The following is a 24,109-nucleotide window of genomic DNA, read 5'->3' as shown; positions in this document are numbered from 1 at the left end:
GGAAGAGTCTTGAGATTCAAAATGATCTTGTGCTGTGGTAGAGTGAAAACACATATCAGAATGTCTGTTGAAGGCTCCCAGGGAACAGTCCAGGCGACATGATCCATCAAAAAGCTAACCAACTCAGCTGGACTGTAGAGTGTGTGAGATATAATCAGACATATACCCACGTGTATTTTTACTTCAGTGGCTGAATTAATCCATCATACTGATGTTCACTTACAACAGAAATACACTACCAAGAACTCCACCAGTCCCTGAAATGTCATCTGTTTCCAAGTCACTCTGAAAACAATGCTGACACTGTGTCCTTTGATGTCTGGGACTTCCAGTGCAGTGGAACAAGGCTAAGACTTTTTCTAAGTCTGCTGTCTGTAACTTACCAAGAAGCTGAACACCTGCAACATCAGTTTGAGTCAGCCACCACCCCTAAGCACAACCATAAACTAAGCTTTAGACGTAGGTACATGGCTAAATCAGTAATGCATGTTAGTAAAGCAATTAGTAGTTCAATTAGTCCTTTAAATGGAGTGTGCTTACAAGCAATATGTTGCCCCAGAAAATCATGGTTTCCTTTCTTATTCACTAGGAGAAAGCACATTAACTCTTCACCTGTTTGTCTGCTCCTGCTCTTCATCAGTGTCTAACATTCTTCACATCAATACAAAAGCATATAACTATTTCAGAATTAATTAAATCTACTGACCTGCTCTTGGCAGTCACAATAAATCTATGCAGAATCTAAAGCTAGCCAAGACCAGGGGACTTGGGCTTTCAAATATGTCCCTTCATCCTAGAATTCTCTTCATAAAAATAGATTTTGGTCATAGCTTTTTGTTTTGACAGTAGATCAGCAGTCTTCCTGGCTGATATATTGATTGTAGGGCATCAGTCTTCCTGATCTAATGAAATATCGCAGCGCAAGACAAAAAAAAATAAAAAAAATAAAAAAGGAAAGCCTTTGTCTTCTTGGCAAGTCAGTCTGAAAGCTTTCCAGAATATTGCTTTGCATAGAATGAAAATGGCTGTGGGCCAATGACTAATTATATTAAGGGACTGTGCTTTTAAATTATTTATGTACCATAGTGTTTACCCCAGTATTATTAAAACCACCACATATACTTCTACAAATAAGATTTTGGTTCAGATGGATGTGACAGTCACTCTGTGGGTGACATATTATACCAGGATTTTCTGCTTTAATGTAACAAATAGCTTAATGCACATTAGCAGATGCATTACTTGTGGTGCACTGCCGCAGACGGAGATGCAGATGAAAATAATTTACCTCTGGTCCATTTAGACACAGCAGATTATGCAACAATCTAAATGGAGGAGCAGACTGCAAAATATTGTTTGAAATGAGTATTTGTCAAACTGAGGGTTTTAAACTGCTTTGGAGGCTAACCAGAAACTTCTTTTGTTTGTGCAGCAATTGCTGAGCATACAGGAAGAATTAAATAACAAAAAATCTGAACTGGAGCAAGCAAAGGAGGAGCAAACACACACACAAGCAATGCTTAAAGTCCTGCAGGAACAGGTGAGTGATTTTGGCAGGAGAAAAATGCTGGCTTAAGCATGCTAAGGGGAAGGAAGGCAAAACCATTAGCTCTGAAAGTCTCATGGCTTCACCTCCAAAATCCATAGGACTCTGACCACAGGATATGCTGTGAGCAAGACCTAACCTTATGTGGCCTGTCTGCCTGCTCTGATTAGCCTAACAGAGTTTGAGAGAACAGAGTGAAAAGGGATCCTTACTTTATACTGTCCAATACTGGATTTCCTGTCTTGAGTAGTGTTTCCTCTTATGTATTCTACATGGATATCAGTGCTAAGTGTTTTTGCTCTGAATTAAAAAAATGTTGGGGGAGTTAAATATAACTAAGCCAAAATATCGCTTCCTTTTAAGATTAGTATTCAAAAAAAACCCCACATTTTGGCATCTCCTGTGTAATTCACACAAGTATTAATATATAAAAAACTTACAGTGGCATTATCATAATGGCATTAAAAAAGTAGTTATCAATGCACTTATTTAAGCAGTGAGAATCAAATCTCTGTAAATCTTATTATTATCCTACCTTCTTTGATACTAAGGTGTACTATAACACAGAGAAATATATTTGATAGTATTGTTTTATAAGGATGGTAAGATGGATAGCTACACAGCAAAAAGCAAGTCTGGCCCTAAATCTGTAAATTTAGAGAAGAAAAAGTGCATTGTGTGCAAGTGCAGTGTGCAAAAAATATGTGTTTTATGTGTAGACTGTCTAGCTTGGACACACTGAAACTGAAAATCCCCACCTCTGCTGCACAGGCACAGTCTCTGCTTTGAGATCTTCTTTTAACCCTTTCTATATAAACTTTCTTCTAATATGTTTAATGTCTCGGTTAAGTATTTACAATTTAAGGTCTGTGGGATCTGAATTGCTCAGGTGGCAGATATTTAAAATGCGGATGATTCTTATGTTCAAGATTTTTCATCATATGTGTCTGAATATATCTGCACACAGATGTATACATTTAATGCACACATTAGGAAAAGTAAATTATGTTTATTCCAGATTTTTTTAATGTTCATTATGAAAGTTGGGACATTGTTCCACATTTAACATTTATCATTGAACATATCTGATGACAATGTATTCTACAAACTAATAATTTAGATTCTGGAAGCTTTTATGTTCAGATACATGTTCTTAGGACTTATGGTCACAGAGATAACCTAAATGAAAGCTGAGGCAAGACTGTAATACAGAAAATGCCATGAGAAAGAGTGGATTTGGTAATGACAGAATCTTTATAAACACAGATTCCACCAGGTCTCTTGAGTTAATTGCATCTCATTTCCATTTTCACATGGCTTTGAAGGTATAGCATTTATAAAGTGCTTTTAAAAAAAAAAAAAAAAAAAAGAAAAACGGAAATTGCATAATTGCATGAAGTTATTTTATATCTTTGTAGCAATTATATGCTGCAAAAACGTATAGGAAGATCTTGCAGTGTGAGGCTCAGTAGGGACCACGAGGGCAGACCTCTGAATCTCTGCAGACTCTTTGTAATTGTGAAACAAATGTGCACTCATGCTAGGCAGACAGGCAAAACAGTAGCTGGAAGAAAGGCAGGATGGATCTGCATTTCTCTTGAGAATTAGCTCTGAAACACGCCTAAGGCCAAGACTGTAAGTAGCGAGAATTCCTGAAGAGTGCTAGGCAGCCATTGTGCTCCTCCAAGAACCCTGAATGAGTTCCAAAAGTTTCCAGAACAGCAGAAGCCCTAGCAATAATGACCCCCACTTGCCAAGACTCACAGCTTTCCTTTACAAGCACCACAGCTTATCTGTATGTTTTATTCACAATGGGTATTGAAAATCATCCAGCCGAGCCAAGTAAATAGAGCATTTCTTTCAAAAATAAATCGCACAGAACTCCTGCCTTGACTTTATGGCTTGGTTTTGTGATAGGCTTTCTGAAAACTGCCTTTCCATCCCGAGTTGGCAAAGGGATCCTGTCCTGCCTCGCTCAGGGCGTTTGCACAGGGAGGTGCAGCTCTATCTGAGCATGGCTGCTCCACGCACCCACCTGGCCACATCCAGGCTGGGATGTCCTGCTGGGAGAAGTCTGCTTGCTGGTGAACCATATTGCATTGCTATAGCCAAAAGGCTTCTGAATGACACCTGGTACGTGGCCATCAGCTCTGGCTGTCTATTCATGCATGGGATTCATGCCCACTGATTTGAGTCAGGCCTACCCCACCACAGCATTAGATTTAACAGATACTTCTGATTCCTCACCCCTTCTCCTCCCAGGCAGGCTCCTGGTTATCGCTGGCACTAGGTCTGTGTGTTGCCTCAGCACACTCTCCACTGCTAACATCACACTCGCCCCTGACTTGCCCTGCAGTCAGATTAGGGGCCAAGGCAAATCCTGTTTTTCCAATATTGTATGTTTTTCTGAGCTTCCTATTCCAACATTTCCCCATTTAACATATGAGAGAAAAATATAATTTAAGTAATAATTTAGAAAAAAAATGGGAAAAAAAGGCCTTTAACCTTTAAACTTCAGCCCTTTTACCTGTGGGAATACAGCTGTGCACTTTCTACCTTTAAGTTTTCTGCCATTACCTCCACTGGTTCACCTTCACCTCCTCCTGCAGAGCTTGGCATGGATGCAGGCACCTCCTTGCTGAGCCCTAGCATCCTTTTCAGACCATGGTGTGTAATAAAAGAGATGGAGAGGCTCAAGCATCATCTCTTCTGGGAAAGGCAAAGCATAAGCAATTAACAGCATTTCTTGAGCACTCAGGACACTTGCATCAGCATGGAGAGCAATTTTACAAAACTGAGCATGCTTCCCCGACCTCATAATCAGAGGAGAAACTCAGCTGAACCTAATAGAACTGCTCATGTTGGATGAATTTCTACAACAAAGAATTGGCAGAATCTGGAAACAGCTCTTTTGGTCACACTGCGATGCATAAATACCTCATTCTGGTGCTTGGCTGGAAGTAGCCATCACAGCTCATTCCTACCAGCTATCCTCACCGTGAGGTGGTTTCACAGGATGGTTATTTTTTCAGGGTAGGGAAAACATGTAGCATTCATTGGAAATGCACCACCCTGCTGTCAGTATAAATTGCAGACTTCTTGAGGCTTTTGAAAGATGAGCTTCAGTGAATTGCACCTGGAGAACTGATGATTTTGCAGTCCCCAGATATCATTTGTACTACTTTATCAGGAAGTGTTGCCCTCTTCCCTCTCCATCAGGACTGGTTTAGTGGCTTAAGCAGCAGTTCCTGAATTGGTGCAGTTCACAGCCCTGCATAATAAGGTACGAATAGACCATGGCCTGCTTACCTTAATTGTCAGATTGGAAACTGAAGAGCTGGGAGCTGAATCACACTCAGTTCAGCTGAGTTCAGTTGTTGCCACCTAGCAAAAATATGATGAAGGTGACCAACCCTGCCTAGGATGGGTAGTCCACCAACACTTCTGAGTTAGATACTGATCAATACATATTAGTGTTCCATTTCATCAGGATTTTAGGACTCAGCTTCTTTGGCAAAAAAGGAATTCAGAGGAAAGTTGTGTTTATTGTTCCCCATCCCTCCCCTCTCCCTCCATCCCCCTCCTCCACATGATATCTATTGTGAATTAAATTACAGTAAAAGTATGACTTTTCAGAGCTTAACCTAAAGAGCAAATGAATCTGTAAGTTTTGTTTAAGTGTAAAAACCTCCATGGCTTATAGTCTCAGGACAGCTGCGGTGTCTCCTCTTTGCTCTGTTTGCTCAATCACAGGATGAAAGACAGCATATTTCACTGTGGTTCAAGATGTGAGCTAGGACTTCTCTTAAATCTCCTGAGAGTGATCTTTATAATTCCCAATGTAATCCTGGATTTTTCCCTAAAAGCTAATTCAGGAGGGAAAAAAGAGTTTTTGTTCAGGTCATATATTTGCAGTGTCTCCTCAGTTCTTCCTGCCACTGGTTAAAATAAGGGGCTGTTCTTCACTTCCCCTGCCTTTCCATCATACTCAGGAGCCATGTCAGTTATTTAGGTATGATGTCAGGAAGACAGTGTATGGTAGCACCTCGGCATCTTACCTCAAAATATATCATTCAAAAGTAATCACTGGCAAAACACTATTTAGCTAGTGGGAACTTGCATATATTGTAAGGTTTAAATTAATAGCAACAACAATGGGAAATTAAATTGTTTATTATTCTTGAGGGAGAAATCTATGCACCTTTTATGCCTTGAAACTACTTTCTAATCTTATTATTTAAAAAATAATGACTCAGTCCTGTTATTTATCTTTTTTTTTTTTCTTTTGCCAACCTATCAAGCCTTAAGTATGTTGGTTTCAAAATGGTTTGAGCAAAAACTCATTAGAATTATATGCTCCATCTGTTTTTCTCATTGGAAGCTTTATAAAATGCTCCTTCAAATAAATCAAAGATAACTGTGTGAAATACTGAAGTAATGTGCTTGTTTTGTTCTGTTTTGTTTTTTTTTTTTACTCTTTGCAGTTAAAAAGTGCCAAGGAATTAGCAGAAATCAATGGGCATGATGAATCTCAAGCAAATGTATGTACATTTGTCTATGTATAGATTTAGTACATGTATGTGTATGGTCTCAAATTCACTATGTATGTCTTAAAGCTGATAGAATGGCTGAATGATTTGCACATCAGGTTTGAAGTGTCTGGGTTTTTTTTCTTGAAGCCACAGGTTCAAATCCCAGCGAACTCCATTCGAGGTAGATAAATTGGGTTCCATGCAATTTACTTTGTAGGATTTATTTGGATGAGACTTTAACAACCAGTGTCCTACTTGCTCTATGTGGGTGTTAAAGATACCATGGAAACGACTGCAAAAGAAATGCTTTTCCTTAGTGTCCTGTCCAGGATTATTCAAGCTACAAAGTTATATCATTTGTCTCTGTGGCTGCCACCTTCCAGCTGGGCAAGCCTGGCCATATTTCAGTTCTGAGTGAAGTGAAGTATATGTGTAAAATTTTGAAAGTTAATTTTCACAAGAGGACTAAATTAATTCATTGAATCATTATTTTGTCCAAAAACATTAAAGGACTCTTAAGGTCGTGTTTTTTAAAGCCTGCTGCCAAAAAAAAAATAAATTTCTTCTGTTATTCCCTTAATGTTTGCCATGAAAACAGCAATTTCCATAAGGGAGGAAGAGAAAAAAAAAGTAAAGTTTCCTGCTATGTTTGTCATCTGAACTGTGCAGTCTTGTGCTTTGTCAAAAACATATGAATATTAAAATTGATTATATGCGATATCTTCCTCCTGGCCAAGTGAACTAGCAACAGTTTAAACACTAGTATATTTTAGCACCTATTTTAGTCTATGTGTTGTCTAATGGCTCAGTCAGGAAAGCAGTTTTATTTCCAACCTGAATGGAAGGCTCAAATTTTGTGAACTGCTTTTTTGATAAGGAAATGTTGTCCTCGTTTTTTTAATCCTTTCCTAAATCTCATTCATTGTGATTCGTTTCCGCAGTGAAGTCGATAGAGCCTCGTAGCTCTCAGCATTTGGACAGGAGACATTCAATATTGTCTGATAGCTCCAACAAATCTGCAGCTGCAGTCTGTCTGCACAGCATCCCATTGTCCCTTTGAAAGATTCTGTTTGCAAACCAAAAATACATTAATCCAACGATGATCTTGAAATATTCACATATACTAGCTAAAAACTGTTCGTTGTCCAACGGCTGCTTGCAGGTTTCCCAAAGGAAATCCTAGAGGAATATCTACATGTAAGTCTTAGAAACTCTCTAAAAGAACTTGTTTCCTCACCAAAAATATGGATGAAACAATCTTTTGCAGTACTGAAATGTTTTAAAGAGAAATTACCTGAAAGCTTCAAGTTGTACCATTTCAGCTTATATGTAACTGGATAAACAGAAGTGCTTGAAAGTTTTATATTTATATAATATAAAGGTTGAAATAGCATTGAAAGGAAACATATCAATTTTGTAAAGAGACTGTTTCAGTACATCATTCCCAGATATCTAAAACAAAATATTTCAGAATCTTTGGTTAATAGTAAATTTTTCAAAACATAATATTTTGATCCAGTTTGTAATTGTACAAGTCTCAAATGCCTGAATTTTCCATAGGATATTTTCTGCCCCTCTTTTCCATGAGCTCTTCCCCAGCTGGTCTCACAGCAATATATGACTCTTAAGAAAAGAAGTCGATACCTAGATTAATGGCAAAGAAGGAAACCAGATAGTTACAATTATTGAGTCACAGTTGCAGCCATGTATTCAACAATAATACCACCATGAAATCAGAGAAAGCACAGCAGTACAAATGGAAATAGAGAAATAGAGGGAAAGAACTGATGTTAAAACATTTGCTACGATAATGAACTTTGTAAAATGAAAGCTGAAGTGCCTTTTAAACAATTGTCATTTATATCAAATATGTAGCACTCAGGTGTTGTGCCTTGCAGGTTGTCTCCACATATATTCTCAGCAGACTCAATGGGTTTTGCCCCTGGCCACTGCAAATCAGGGATGATCAAAGAGAAGAAGGCTTGGTGGCTCCTGCGTGGTTCTTAGTGAACTGTGATGCATATAATTGGATTAGGACATATTTGTTACAGATGACAGGTTGAATTCAGCAAATGAAATACCTCTACATGCCGAGCAATAGTGGGAGGTGTTGGTAAGGAAAAATGGCAACGTATGCCTGTACACTGAACACACAGTCTTATCTTCACTCTGTGGCTTATTTAGATTACTTACTCTGCAGAAAATGAGGCTCCTGGAAAGGACAGAAGAAACTTTAGGCACAGTGCATACACATCAAGAAAGCCCATATTGTAACCTTAAAGATCACTTTCTTCACTTGGGGTTTCTCCCAATGGCACTAGTCTGCATAATCTTTTACATTAGAAAATGGTGTCAATTAAAATAAAATGTGGAAATATTTTTCTTAGCAAAAGCAGATACAGATGAAAATGTATACTTAGACCTGGTCTTCTACATGCTTATTATGTGAGACCATCATCCTGACCATCCTGAAAGGGAGACAAGGATCTGGACACCTTTGGAAAAAGAAAAACTTCCTTCCTGAATTAATTTATAGGTGCCCAACCTACAAACTGACATTCATTTTTTTTCTCTTGTTTTTTCAGAAAAATTAATTAAGTTGACTAACAGGCTGCAGCAATTGCAACGTCACATTCCCTGCATGTCAGTTCATGCACAAATCTGCAGGGGTGGGGTAGACGAAAATTTTAGTGTACTGCCAGTACATCTGTTATTTCCAGAAAGCAAAACCATCTTACAAGGTTCTTTACAGAGTCATAAGGGTGTTTCATGAGTGATTTGCTAGGTACATGCAGTAATATTTGTTATGGCTGTTGACATTTCCCAGCTATACTCTGTGTCAGGAAAGGCCAAATGTCGGGCTCAGGCAGTACACAAAGCCCGAGATTCTGGCCTGGTGTTAACAGAGACTTGAACAGCAAGCACTGCCAGAGGTGCTGTCACTGAGTGCTTATTTCCATCAGTCCTGTGCTTCAGAAGAGATCAGTTCCTGCTTCTAATCTTACCCCCTTTTCATTTCCTCTTCATTGCTGCATAAAATGGTATTTCATTCACATCTCTGTCTTAACTGAAGTGAAAATAATGACCACTGGACAATCATAATTTGAGATATAATCCTCTTCAAGGATGTTCCCAGACTCTTGGGACCTGAATACTCCCAACATGAAAAAAAAATAATCATGCTTGGGAGCTGTGCTCGAGTAGAGACCACTTTGCAAATGGAAAATGCTAATCAGATGTTTTGTGACTAACTCTGCAAAGACAATTTATTCTTCTACTCTTTCTATAAGTTCAGTGGCTTTCTGTGAAGCCCCTGGTATACAAATTAATTCTGTGTTTTGATCAAAGATCTCCTTTTGCTCACTGCTGAATTCAGTATAGTTATGGCACTGCATACAAACACAGTGAATATTTGGCCTGGTTTGGGGTCAGAAAGTTAACATCCATGGTATCTCTCTACTGCAACTGGAGAAAGGAAGATTTTTTTTTTTATACAAGTCTCATTTTACAATTACTCAGTGATCTTCCAGGAGTTTGTTTCTCTCCCTTGTCAGCTATCTGCCTTCCTTAGATGACTGCTGTGAATGACTCCTACCCTTTATAAAAGTGCTGTAAAATTCTAATCAAGAGTATCAGTTTGCCTGATACATTCAGACCAAAGCAAGACATGAATAATGGCCACAGAAGCATTTTGAATGCTGATTGCAATTTCATGGCAAAGTCCTGACATTGTTGAAGTCACTAAGTAAATTCCCATCAGGTTAAAAAGTCAGAATTTTGCCAAAAAACTTCTAGGGTTACCTCATTACCACCATAACATAATAAACTGAAGTGAATATATTTCAGAGATTGAAACTGATTTTACCACAAGGGTGGGCTTTTTTTGACCAGCTTTTTGTTCTCTTTGAGTTTTGTTGTTTGAACAAAGTACTGACTTTGACTGCATTTGTCTGTCTGCCTTCAGTTAGCATCTCCCGCGGCTTGGACACAATGTTCCGGGGTTTTTCTCCAGACACAAAATCAATAATATTAAGCAGGGATGCATTTTTCCATTTGAATGCTTGAAGCTGTTGTCAGAGCATTTCTTGAGTTCAGCTTAAGCATCTTACATTTAGTGTTGATTCTTCCTTTAATTTTTGTCTTTTGTATTTGATTTTGAAGCAGTTTCCAGATGATCCTTGACTCTGAGGAGGGGGGATATATCACTGCATTGCTTACTTTATATTACACTGAAAGTGGTGATATTCCTAACTACACCCTAGATTTCTCTTTTCATAGAGTAGGTTAATCACTGATGATCTTCATCAAAGAAAAAATGGTTAAGTAAGGCTTACTTTTGCAACAAGTCAGGAAAAGATTTAAAAAATCAAACTGATCAGAGTTCACTTCTTGTACTTCACTATATAAAGCTTTAATTTAGGCATCCAAAGGTGCCTGCTGTGAATGTTTCAGTGTGTGTGTTAGTACACACATGGCATTTGATGTGCCAGCATCACATTGAGCTGGGTGAGATGGAAAGGGTCCTGAACACAGGGAGAGGAGTAGGAGCTAGAAGAGTGCAAAATCATCCCAGTAGTTTGGGAGTGTGGGACAGAAGTTGATCATCTTTGGTGATGAAGATCCCAAGTGATTGCTGATTCTTCTGCTTCACTTCCTTGTCCGTGCAACAGTCATTTCCTGGTAATCCCACTCTTCAAAAGGCTTGCTCTTTCCAGAACAGCACAGGCTGGCAATAAAAAATGCTCAATATGGCTTATATAAGAGCAATTTGAGTCTAAAATTACAGACCAGAAAACCCCAGTGCAGGCCTTGCATATGTCAGGAATTGTGTGTTTCTCTCCTGTGTGAGCCTCCCAGCTTTGTAAACTGTGAACCTCTGCCTCAGCAAACTGATGTTAGTCACTGAGTACCTTCCTTGGGCTCCCCACAATGAGGTCCTCTGCCCTTGCAGCAGGCATTTCTGGAGCACATGGGTGTGATTGGGCACTGCAGAAACTGTGGCCATGACACCTGGGTGCTTTAGAGGATAAGGAAAAGGTCCTGGCAGCCCTTGCCAGCAGCTGGGGTTTGTCTCTCTGCCATGCCTGAGAAGGAAAGAGCATGGACTATGGTCACCCTGCAGCCCCTTTTGTTATAACTACTCCCTTCTGCAGGTGTATAAAGACAGCAGGCAGGAATAATGGAGAGTGCAGGGATGATGACAGGTCCTTGAAAAGATTGAAGTGGGGTTTGGTTTCTCATCATGGGTGTGTCGTTAGGAGAAGGTGCAAGGACCCTTACCCTGATTGGATTGGAGCAGTCACAGGGGCTTTTGAGAGACACATTCACTGAATGTGGTTCTTCTGTCCTGGTGGGGCCAGTGCCAGGGGGTGAGGAGTGGCTGTGCCTCTTTTCTACTCCCTACTTTTTCCATTACAGACATTTATTTGTAGCCCTTCCATCACTAATTTCTTCTCATTTCCTCATTTTAAGGCACATGGAGCATGATAGATTCAAGCAGCTCTGACCGTTCACAGATCAGCAGCTTTCCTACTTCCTGTGACAGGCATGAGGAATGACCACCTCCTGAATTCAATACCACGAGGCCTGAAAAGTAGCAGAAGTTTAACGGGCTGTTTAGGGTATTATCAAAGAGCCCACTCAGCCTCTAGAAGTTCTTTTACACTGGTAGATTAAATCTCCCCAAGTTCCCCCCTTTTCCACCCCAGCCCTGGTTTGCCTTTTCAGAAGACAGTTTCATTAGCATGGTCTCTGCTGGCTAAATCAGAGTCTCTATGAGATTCCAGCCATGATTGAACCCTACAGGGAGCAAACAGGGAGCAGACCAAGGTATATTCTGACACAGAATGTGCTGCCTGAAGTGGATCTGGGCTGTAGCAATAACCCCTTTTTTAATGTGCAGCAAGAAATCACACCACTTCCTTTGTCCCTAATTAAGAGTGTCAGAGTGATTTGGCTTTTGATTGCAGTGAATTCTGATCATCCGAGGGAGGAGAAAGAGAACTCTGAGACACAATGATAAAACCCATTCAGCCACCCACTCAGCAAATCACAAAAGTTTTTTTTTCACTTTAAATTTCATATGAGCTCCACAGGGAGACAGATCTTCAATGCTCAGAGCTACCTGACATTTTAATAATATCTGATCATTATGTGGAGCCTTTCATCCCAAAGCATTTTCCCTGAGTATTTATACTGCACACGTATACAGGAGTCATCCTGTCATTTCTAGTGAGGAATAACTTTCAGCCTTATACATATGCAGCTGTGTGCTGAACCCACACAGTGTGCAAGGCAGATTGGCTTGTCAGAGCACTCAGGCTCCCCCGCAACCACCTGAAGGATGATGGGCCACCTCTGCTTCAGCCACAAGCCTTCTACTGCACTCCTGGGGGTTGTACACCACGCTCACGTGCCTTCCAACTGGCTTTCACAGAATAGAAAAAAGTGACAGAAGTGAGAAAGGGACTTCAGTATTCCTAAGAGCCACTCTTCATAGAATGGTTTTCATTTTGAAGGGCTTTAAAGATCATCTAGTGCAATCCCCTGCCACAGGCAGAGACAGCTTTCACTTGACTAGATTGATCAAAGTCCCATCCATCCTGGCCTGGAACACTTCCAAGGATGAGACATCCACAACTTCTCTGGGCAAACTGTGCTAGTGTCTTACCACCCTCACAGTAAAGAATTTCTTCCTAGAATCTGATCTAAACCTGCTCTGTCAGTATAAAGCCATTTCTACTTGTCCTGTTCCAGCATGGCCTTGTAAAAAGTCCCTCTCCACCTCTCTTGCAGCCCCCTTTAGGTACGTCAAGATACTCCAAGGTCTCTCCTTAGAACCTTCTCTTCTCCAGGCTGAACAACCACAGGAGAGTTACTTCAAAGGAGAGTTACTGAAGCCCTCTTATCATCTTCATGACTCTTCTCTGGCATTGCTCCAACAGGTTCATGACCTTCCTATGCTGGGAGCCCCAGAGCTGGATCCAGCACCACAGGTGGGGTCTCACCCCAGAGCAGAGCAGAGCAGAGCAGAGCAGAGCAGAGCAGAGCAGAGGGGCAGAATTCCCTCCCTCACCCTGCTGGATAATCTTCTTTTGATGCAGCCCAGGATACAACTGGCTTACTGTCTCATTAGGGACTTTTGGTTTTGGGTTCTTTTTCCCTTTGAACTGAAGATTGATGAGAGGAAGCCTGGTTTTCTCTTGTTCGGTCTCAGTTGTTTATTTTCTCTTATCAGCATTACAAGGTACAAGGAGCTATGTGCACTATGATAGAAAAGGGGTAAAATGGCTAACAAAGATCTTCTTCAAGGTCTTTTATATGTCCATTTACCCAATTAACAGATGCCAACCAAGCTATTTTTCTTAGTGACCCAATGACCCAACACCTGTGTGCTGCACTGTGGCATTTTCTACCCAATCACCTACTACTACCCAAACACCCCTAGGAGAAGAACATGAAGAAGAAAGAAGAAGGACAAGAGACAACACCCTAAATCCTCCATCTTGTCTCCTGTTCTCTAAACTACTTTTTCACCCAGTGATTTAAAGAACTTTCTAATCTACACACTTACACTTTTCCTATCTAACTTTAGCATTTGTTTTCATGTATCACCATGAAAACATGCTCATGAATTTCATATTATATGAACTTCAGTGTTTCCTTGAATCCTAGAACTAAATATTAGAAACAAGGGCACACACTCTGTATCTCAGACTCCAACAGCTTACTGGGCTGCAAGCTCACTCCTGCTGGGTCATGTTGAGCTTTTCATCAAACAATATTCCCAAGTTGCTCTAAGGAACATCAGAAAGAGTTCGTCATCCTGATCAAGACCCACTTCAAAGGAATAAAAACTCCAAAGTGTTTAGGTACTTTTTGGCATATTCAGATGTGGAGATTACTAAAGTGAATATCTTTCAAATACAAAACCATGAAGAAAGCCATTCACTCTCGTAAGACATTTAAGGTTAGTTTTCCCTGCCTGCTACTTCTTTTTATTTCAACCAAGTAATTTTAAAAACTTCTACAAGTCCCAGAAGGGAAACTAACAGCGTTTGTTTTTCTCTCTTAACTTTTCTTTTGGAAGTGCATCATTCTAAAGAGATTGCAAGAGCAATATTTGTGCTAAAGATCATTTCAAAGGGTTTTCACAAATTCTCAATCTCAAGTAAACATGAAGTACCTCCTCCTATGATAACTTCAGCAGAGCTGGTGGGCAAGTGATGCTTTCATTCAGCCAGCCATTGGTTTGCTGCAATTCCCTAAAACAAAATGTGCAAAATGACAATTACCTTTTATCTTGCAAAGCAACCACCTTCACATCACATAAAACATCTGTGTTAAGTCATCAGGAACCTACACATAAATCCAGCTTTAGAAAATGAAGCAACCTGATCATACTTTTGAAAACGAGCATGAAGTAACTTTCCTATTAGTCTTCCATATTTTGCGTATGTACATTCCCATAAAATAAATGTGCTTGAATACAATGAAAAAATATGAAGAGATAGTTTCGATGAGAAAAGCATTTTCAGATTATTGCTACTTGCCTAAAACTCAGCAGGTGAAAGTTACAATAGTAAAAGCTTTATAATGAAAAAGTTGAAAGCATCTCTCTGGCAAACGGATCAGAAAAATAGAATGTCAAGAGCACCATAATACAATTAATCTTCACTCCTGAAAATGCTTCTATTATGTAGTATAAATCAGATAAACAAACCTTAGATCCTTCCATTTGAAGTTTTTCATTCACAAGGTCTTACGTTCACAGTTCTAATTTGTCTACATTGCTGTTAGCATAATTTTAATGCCAGATAATTTTTCAAGTTTTCAACAGTTTATTTGTTAATACCAGTGCACTCTTAAATTTACAATAACAGTAAATACTATATTAGTGAATTTTAAAGTAAATTTCAGTATGAGTGTCCTTTAAAAGTAATTGCAATGTGTTGTTTCTGACAAGACCAATACTGGCTTCTTGCATAGAACAAAATAAGTTACCAAGTTTAGGCTTGATTTGAATGAAAAAATGAAACCTGGTGTCTATCATTTCTAATGATAGATCAGTCATATTCACCAGCAATGAATGGCAAATATGTCCTTCTGCATATTGGTTGGTAGGTTAGAAGGAGAAGGATCTTGTAAGACCCTGGTAAAAAAAAAAAAAACAAAAAAAACACTGAAAAGCAAAGGCTTTTTTTAAAGGCATTTCTGACCTGGTGCTAACTCTAACAGTGTCACTAGCTACTTGTGAGAGCTCTGGGTTTAGGCAGATGGTTGGATGCCTCATTCTTTGCCTTATTTTTTTCATATGTGATGCACCACTGCAAATTTTTACTGTAAACTGAGTTATCCCTATACAAATAGAAAAGCCAAGAAACCTCTCTGCATATAAACAGTGTGTCACAAGGCCATTTAACTTAGTGCTAGCCACTTTTCTAAAATCAGTTCTTAGGCTGTATGGAGTCAGGACCATGTAAAAGATAAGCTTTCTAGGAAGGAAGTAGTTAATACACCGATACAAGATAATTCATTTGAAGCAACAAAAGAATGATATTAATCAAAATTATGAGCAATTTTCTAGTCAGAGTATTTTTAGAGGAGAATTCAGCAGAGAGTCAGAAACAGTCACTGAAGATAACAGACTGAGAGAAGAGCTATGTAACACACATGATGTTTATTTAAGTTAGGACAATTTTAAGGTACTTTTAGAGTTCAGACACTCAACCAAATTTTCACACATCACATCACAACACAGTGTGTAGCCAATGAAGTGGAGCAAGCTCATTAAAGAAAGAGAAAGAGACCTTTGGCCCAAACCAACTATTACTGGTTTTGGGAGATGCTGAATCCTGCTGAATCCTGGCAGCCTGACAACCTCTGTTTCAGAAAGGTGGACTGATGTTCACTGTGTCATGTTCGGCCCCTGGGGCTGATACTTTACTGTAACAGCCCTGGGAAGACCTGGGTCAGGGGACTCTCCTTTCTCTGATTAGGTTATCACATTTTCCCAGTCTGTAATGGTGCCTGTGTACTCCTTTGTGCTTGTGGAAATAAAACTTGAATCGCAAGTATCACAAGGATGAAGCAAGTGACGATGGTTGGAAAATCCTTCCTGCCAGGGACAGAGGCACCCCTCTCTTGATAAAGGTGCAGCAGTGGGATGTTGCAGAGAAACTGCTGAGCCATTGGATTTCTACCTTTCTGTTGCACATCCACACGCTCTGCCATTGCAGCTGATCCTGCTCTGAGCAGAAGGTTGGACTAGAGATCTCCCAAGGTCATCTGCCTGATTTTGTGATGCTCTGATCATCTGAGTCACAATCACTGCCTGTGAGTGTACTCATACGTTACCACATTTGCAAGGAAATTTGATTTAAGTTAAATTTAAATAAGCTCTTTCACTGTAGAATAGTTTAACTTGGATTGAATAATTTTGAATTCACTGTGGATAAGAACATAGACAAGGACAGTAGCTCATTCTCAGCTGACAACCATGCTAAGCTGTACAGTTGTCCTGTACCTCAACCTTTCATGTCCCCATAAATTTAAGATGCCTGACTTGATGTGCATTGAAAGTATTGCAAGACTTCCATTCACTTGATTGGTTATTGAATTATGCTCCACTCAGGTTAAAACTGGAAGATGAAATTTTCAGATGTAGTTCTGAAGTACATTTAAAGAGCGACTAGCAAGGCGAACCTATCTATACCAGACTATAGGAGGTTCACAGATAAATGCAAATAAATTAAATACAAGCCTTTCTTCATGCTGCAGACCAGTTTTGACCCAAGTTTGCAATCAATCTTGCCTGGTCCTCAATAAGCAATTTGGGTAAACTCACCTGAATTCCAAACCCAGTTCTGTATGCTCAGAGCAGGCACATGTATGCCTTTCAATACCTTATAGGCTGGATTTGGTATCATGTGCATGGCTCTTTCTTCTACCAGAATTTTAAAATTACCTTTGATTTCCAAGCTTATAGCATCTCTCTGGCCTGCTGTTAATAGCCTGCAAGATTTTTGCTTATGTTTCAGATATAGTTTTTTCTCCTCCTACTCATTCTCTCTCATAAATCCCCTGGCTGATGAGAAAGTGTGGTGTATCCCTTACATCTAACAACATTCAGCAGTTGCTCTGTTTTGCCTGCTGTGACAAACATCAAGTCTTTCCTTTTTCTGCCACTGTTTTAATGCCTCAGACAATTGGCTTTGTACATATAGTAAAAATGCAAACTTTTTCAGAGGCTGGTAGGTTTATGGGATGTTTACTGGGCCTTTCAGAAGACTCAATATTATTTTTACCCCCTCACCACACAATGCTTCAGAATTCCATAAACTACAATAAAGAAAATGAGGTCTTTGAAGATAGTACACAAGCAGTCATTGTTCCCCCTAGATTCAAAGATAATTATCAAATACCTAGATTACCCAGAGAGTGGAGGGAATATTTAATCTCTTTGAATGTCATTGCATCCTGGGCATGTGTCAGGTATCTTCAATGGCACAGTCATTAAATCCTATATTCTGCCTTTCAAAGGAGAGTCCTGAACAACAGATGGTATAGAACTGCACTCTGGCCAGAGGAGTTTCCAGGTACGGCAGCTACTGTGCAAGCCCTCTTCAACTCTTGCTCAGTGTTTATGAACAATATCAAGTCCTCACTCCCCCCATTTTTAGGGATGCTGGCTAGTGCATATTTTCAGGCAAGAACAAATATTTTATATTGTCTGCTTTTTTTGCACTAGTTCAAGACTGACCTGAAGAGGATTAATGCTATCTAGATTGAGAAAGTTTTATTTAATATCTTACTTTCCCATAGGGGAAAAAATAAACAAAGAAGGGAGAGAAACACCCAAGTTATCCAGCCTAAATATCTGGAGCTTTCTGATCTGCTAGAGCCCTGGAGTGCAGAGCTAGCCTTTTGTTCTTAGAGGATCCGTGACTATCTTCTGTAGAATATCAGCACATCTCTTCTACTCTTCAGGAGCTCTGTCTCTTTCTCTAGCAAGCGCATTTCTCTCAGGAGTCATGCTGTGATTTGCTGTGTCTCCAGTGTTAGACCCACCTGCTCTCTGGACAGTCAGACCAGGCAACTTTTGGTGCAATATATTTGCCCATGCCTCTTCCAAAAGAAGCCAAGATGCTTGAGTGAATGATGAAAACCAAACTTCTCTCCCACCTTGCAGCCTTTATACATCCATGTTCAAAACTGCAATGTATGACTCGCCACAGCTATCAGCTCTGTGTCAATGGTGGTGTCAGAGATCTGCTTGTGGAAATTAATAGTCCATGGGATAAAACTGTTATTTGCTGTCCTGTTTCATCCAGCAAGTTCTCATGAAAGTTGTCCAGAAAGACTCTCTGCCTGTTTCTCCCTCCCTGGTTCAGGGAGCCCTGAATCAAAATGCTGGTCCCAAGGGATATCTGCAGAGCCACAGGGATTTCAATCCCATGAGGCAAATTCATGGCTTTTCATCATCTGATGATGGATTAAAGGGTCATTTGTGAGAAAAAGCTCTAAGCTGGCAATGGTGAGAGCATCACACAGAATGGTTGCATTCATACTGAGCAGCTCTGCAGCTGTCGTCATCAAATTGGTCCTCCTCGGTTTCCAATACCTGACATAATTTGTGAATAATAAATAGGACCAGGTCCCTAATGATCTCCAGGTGTGATTTAACCTGGATTAAGCCTTTCACACACTATGTTTAGTTCTTGCAAGGTCATTTCATTTCTAATAAGTACCAGTTTGCACATGCTCAGCTCTGTTCTTGTCCTTTAATGCAGTAACTGACAGATGGTAGCAAAATATTCCTTTTATAATGAAACCTGCTGAAGGAGACTGCTTAGGGCCTCAGAAAATATAATTTGCCAAATAAAGAATGGTCTTCAGGAAAGAAAGGAAATACTGTAATGCAGTATATATTAAATAATTTTCCTCAGGCATCTGGTGATCAGTAGCTTTCTCCCATGTCAGAGAGGTGACCTAACTGGTTTTTTCCAATTATTTATTGCCTCATTCACCTTTGTACTCTCAAAAGTCTTGTTTCTGCGGGTTGACATAAGTAGTGCCTCTAAAAAAGTGTAAATTAACCGCATGAGGATTTGTTGTCAAGGCTTCATAGGTACCAGATTTGTATCTGCAGTATGCTGTCAGATTCTTAAGGTTTTCACTTACGCTATAATTAGCCCAGTTTCTGGGTGAATTTCACACCCATTTTTTAGACCCAATTATGACATTTCTCTTAAACCACTATTAATTCCTAGCAGCATTGCTACTGAATTCTGATTTACTTTATGTGACTATGCACACCCTGTATGTCATGGCCTGCACAAACTTCTTTTGGCAGCTGAATACATCAGGGTGATCTAATTTATTATCTTCTGTGAGGCAGGTAGCATTGGATGGCAGAAACCTCTCCTTTTAAAGCCTCCAAGAACTTGCAACTTTCTTCTAAAGCCTCTGGTTTGCTGAGTATCTATCTTTGCCACTCATTTCCTCAGGCTTCCCCATAAAAAAACTTTTACTCTTTTATCCTCTGTTCCAACATACAGTTAAGGAAGACTTGATGTGACTTCCTTTAGCATCCATTTACACTGTCCTATAAATCATATGAAATGTTCTGCAGAGGCTCAAATCTAGGCATTAAATGAGAATCCATCTGTTCATTGCTCCCAATGGGATTATAGTTTTTTTCTCTGCATCACTGCTTGACAAAACTCCTAATCCCACCTGAAACTGCCAGTGTGCTGTGTTTGGTGCCTGTTATATCAAATACACATCTCTCTGTTCCCACCTTCCCCTCTCAGGAGCTGCTGTTTTTAGACTACTTTTCTATCTCTGATGAAGTCAAAGTTACATCTTAACATATACAAGCTTTGGTGGCATATGCTGCTCTGCTTTTCTGCTGCAGTATCACAAAATCTGTCATACAGCTCTGTTCGGATCTGTAACCCCCTTGTCATTACTGCCTTCTTGGAGAAAGTCAGGTAAACACCTTTTATTTCAGTTTCTTGCTTGGATTTCCTTTCACTGCTTTTGGATGTCATGGCCAGCAGTAGATCAGAATTTGCATTAGCCTTTGGCTCTGTCAGGAGGAGAATCAACAGTGCTGGACAATTTAGAGCATGCTGCTGCTCTAAAAGCTATAATGTGCCTTGTGCATTACGACACTACAGGAGTGCTAGTGGCAAGGTGATGTAGCTGCTAGAGCACCCAGGAGCACCATTATTTTAGGGGTGGATCACTGCCAACACCTGAACCGCAGACTCCCTAAGCTAAAATATACAACTAAAAAGTTATTTGGTCTCTACTAATGCAAAAGCCAGCAAAGGCTGACACGTGCACAGCTACACATAGATCTGTGGCCAGCAGAAATGCCTCAGCTGGCCATTACAGCTGCAACAAACCCCACATGACCCAGTGGACCTCACGCCTCATTCAGTGTGGTCCAGGGCCTGTCAGAGCCCCGTGTTGCTGGGGACTGAGGATGCACATGTGTGTATGTCACTTACGTGAACATAGAGTTCCTTAGCTGACACTCAGTAGCTTCAATTCTTTGTGACATGAAGGAACACCTGAATCCATCTGAATGCATCTGAGCCATCAGGCACTGCCTGTCTGGCAGCTGCCCCTTGGAGCAGACCTATGAAGAGCACAGACTACGTCACTGGGGGTTTTTGGGTTATGTTGATTGCTGTTTCTTTTTCAATTAAAAATGAGGAAGCATGTGACTCTTTTTACCAGCCTCTCAGACTGTGAAGCCTTTAGTCATCCATAAAGAAGCACATTTGACAAATTTTGGAGTTTATGCCTTTTTATAGCATGGATGATTCACACCTTCAGAAATGCCTCAGAGCAACTCAAGCCCAGTATCCCCTTTTATTGCCAAAAATACTTGCCAAAAATTTTGGAGCAAGGCACCACACCATGGGTATATCCAAAATGAGCCACAGCGTTACATCAAACAGTACATATTTGCTTGCATTTAAGGCTGCCCAGTCCCATGCAACCTCCAGCAGCTTACCTTGACTCCCTCAAACAGAACAAGAGCACCATTCCTTCACAGTCCCACCTCACACCACCATGTCTCCAGCACCGTGCTCTCTGCCTCCGAAGTTTTGCATGGAACTGCTGAGCATTTCGCAGAGCAGATGCAGCAGCGTGAGTCACTGCCTCACCAAGGAACGAGTTACTGCACATTGGCTACTCCATGGAAACAGCCCATGGACATGTTTGAATATTGTGCAATACACTCTGAGGCCACTTGCATGCCTTGGAAATAATTTATTCACATATACCCAGTCACACAACTGCCTGGGTACTTCTGATGGAGCATCTCTCAGATGAAATTCAGGTGGCTCAGGCCACCTGATTCCAGAAAAAAAGAGCTCCAAGTAGGAGCCTTGATTTTTTTGCCCTTCAGGCTGATGCTCTTTCAGTCCTCAAAACAAGATAGCATTATGCAAATCACCTGTTAGGAATGGTCTTCCTGAAATGTGCTGACCCCCCAAACCTGAGAATACCTGAGAATTGCTTGGGATGGGCCAATGCCAGGCCCTGGTTGAAGAGTGTAACAGGGCAAAGGGTTGTGCTCTAGTAGCTAGAAATGTTGTTAGTGACTGCTGAATTTACTCTTATGGTTGTAGCTGAATGTCTCCATCCATGTTCCCTGGAGGCGGTCTTGGTTTACAGCTTTAATAGCTAGAAAATGTGAGTTTTCTGACCATCCCCACACTTTATGGCACAATCTCTCCAGCTGTTATAATGAAGAAGCACTAGCAACAAAGTTATTACTTTGCAAGCAAAATTTCTCTTCTTGGCAGCGCTTCGCAAAAAGGTAGTTCAAAATATGTCTTAATATTCTGTAAACAAATCAATTATTTATAATTGTCTTGTCTTTAGATGTGAATTAAAGTAATTATTTTTTTTATAGAGTTGAAAGGAAGCAGACAAGTTTAATCGAGGTAAATGAAATCTACATGACCACCTGTTTGTTTTCTTTAAACTTTATAGGAAATCAATGTATTGACAGTAGCATTGGTCAACCAGGACAGAGAAAAAAACTCAGAGAAACGAAGCCCAGGTCTAAAATCAGAGAAAGAGGCACTATTAATAGGTAAGATAACCCCAAAGAAGATTTTTGAGAACAAAACACTTTCTAACAGGTTTCTGTTTTGCATATATGTTTACACACATCTTTGTCCTAATACCAGTAAAAAAGAAAAAATAGACTTTTTGTTTTTTTCATCTGTGTTCAAAATGGCTTTTAGTAAGAAGAAAAATCCTAAAATACAAGTGAACGTTGCCTTTCTGAAAAAGTCTGTAGTTTAATGAAAGGATTTCAGGTATGACAAAACTGCAGGATCTGCATTTAGACTTGCAGCATGAATGTATGATGACTTTATTTACATCAAGATTTAGCAGGCCAGAGTTGTATAGCTTGTTAGATGATTATTAGACAAAGTGGTGAAGGAAAAGGGGGTGGAAATAATATTAGTAAACTACCAAGCAAAAAAAAATACATATATTGCATGTATTAAGCAAGCCAGATTTATGCCTTTGACATTAGGTGAGGGAATTAGCAATATGAATATTTATAAAGAATACCACAAGGACTGTCATACCCTTTACCTAGAATAAAATTTTTAAAATAAACTCTTAAATAGTGCCTAAAGCTAAGGCTTATAGGCAGTGGGCCAGCTAACTGGTATCAGGCATTCAGCCACACAGAACTGGCTGTACCCATGCTACCCTTGGAGGGAACATGCCCCATTTAGACTTGTGCATATTTTGCATTTGGTTTCAGTGGGGTAGGTTTTCAGGGAGCACAAAGCCCGCAGTTCCAAAGTGTACCCTCTGGCATGGCAACAGAAATGTTGATCTGAAAGAACAGGCTTAATTTCTTTGGTTTGGTCTTTTCACACATCAGTGGTATCCTGATAAATGATGGCTCCAAAACTACATTAGTTTGTTTAAATGCAACTCATTTTCATCACCTAGGCACCAGGAAGATTGCTGGTTTATTGCTGAGGAACAGATTCAGCAATTCACAAGTTCAGTTCAGACCAAAGAGGTCATTTGAAGGTGAAGAATGTATTTAAATGTTTAAAGTTCTTACTACACAAACTCCCTGTGACTAGTGAGATGCAAAAATGGAATGCACAGAAATGTATGACTTGATTGAATTCTGATTGTTATAATTAAATCTGAAACTTTTAATTGCAGGGGACAGTACTTGATCTTTTCAAAGTTCATTCTGTGAGAAACAGAGCAAGCACGGGATTTTAAGAACAGAATAGCAAACTTTTTTCCTAAGTCACTCACTATTTGACTGTAACAAACAGTGGCAGTGTCCCAAAGTGGGTCCCATACATCTGCTGTTCAGTGGCACACTCAGATAAACAGAATAACCTCAGTTCAGATATTGCTGGTCATAATACCCCCCCACAACTGACTCACAGTTCAAAGATTAAAGATTCCTCAAGAAGGACTTCATGTTATATCTTCCTCTGAGGCATGATTAGGTGTGGCAAGGGAAAAATTGGCATTGCCTCCATCCATTCACTAAGTTTTTCTGTATTTCAAAAAATAACAATGTTGTCTTAGAGGAAAAGAGCATAAAAGAAAAAAAAATAAACAATTATAATGGAACTCCAGTCAATAACTACAAAATATTGACAAATTACTTATTATTTACATTATATGAAAGAGCTGGCTTTGAATGCCCTGAATTAAAAAGCCATGGGAATCACATAACAGGTGCAACGACACTGGTAAAATGTGATTTGAGTACAAATTGGATTTCCAGTCATCCCATCCAAGTGTGATGGTCTTGGCTTTTGCTTCTAGAGCTCTTGTGTGGTTACCTGTAGTCACTCACCCACAGCACAAAGAAGGTCATTGCTGCTAGGACTTGCCATAGCAAAATATGTTTTACATGCCACTCCTTATGCAGGATCAGAAGTTTGTAAATGCTGTTTGAAAAGTGGAGGAGAAAAAAGGTGTTCTTTGCAAAGCCAGTCTA

At 39.9% G+C, this 24,109-nt stretch overlaps 1 protein-coding gene across 12 annotated transcripts in view; it reads left to right on the top strand.

Moving 5' to 3' along the window:
* The window catches only part of ENOX1 (ecto-NOX disulfide-thiol exchanger 1), a 353,570-nt gene that overhangs the window by 324,315 nt on the left and 5,146 nt on the right, over positions 1-24,109 (top strand). For all 12 annotated transcript variants that reach the window (XM_058829123.1, XM_058829121.1, XM_058829113.1 and 9 more), the window contains 3 exons: positions 1,433-1,540; positions 6,031-6,087; positions 22,099-22,201. In XM_058829123.1, the coding sequence (XP_058685106.1) occupies positions 1,433-1,540; positions 6,031-6,087; positions 22,099-22,201 (268 nt within the window). The remainder of the gene's footprint in view (positions 1-1,432; positions 1,541-6,030; positions 6,088-22,098; positions 22,202-24,109) is intronic.

This window comes from Poecile atricapillus, chromosome 1 (genome assembly GCF_030490865.1).
Source record: "Poecile atricapillus isolate bPoeAtr1 chromosome 1, bPoeAtr1.hap1, whole genome shotgun sequence".
NCBI classification, from domain to species: Eukaryota; Metazoa; Chordata; class Aves; order Passeriformes; family Paridae; genus Poecile; species Poecile atricapillus.
Note: the sequence above shows the minus strand (reverse complement) of the source record. Positions and strands in the feature narration are given on the sequence as shown.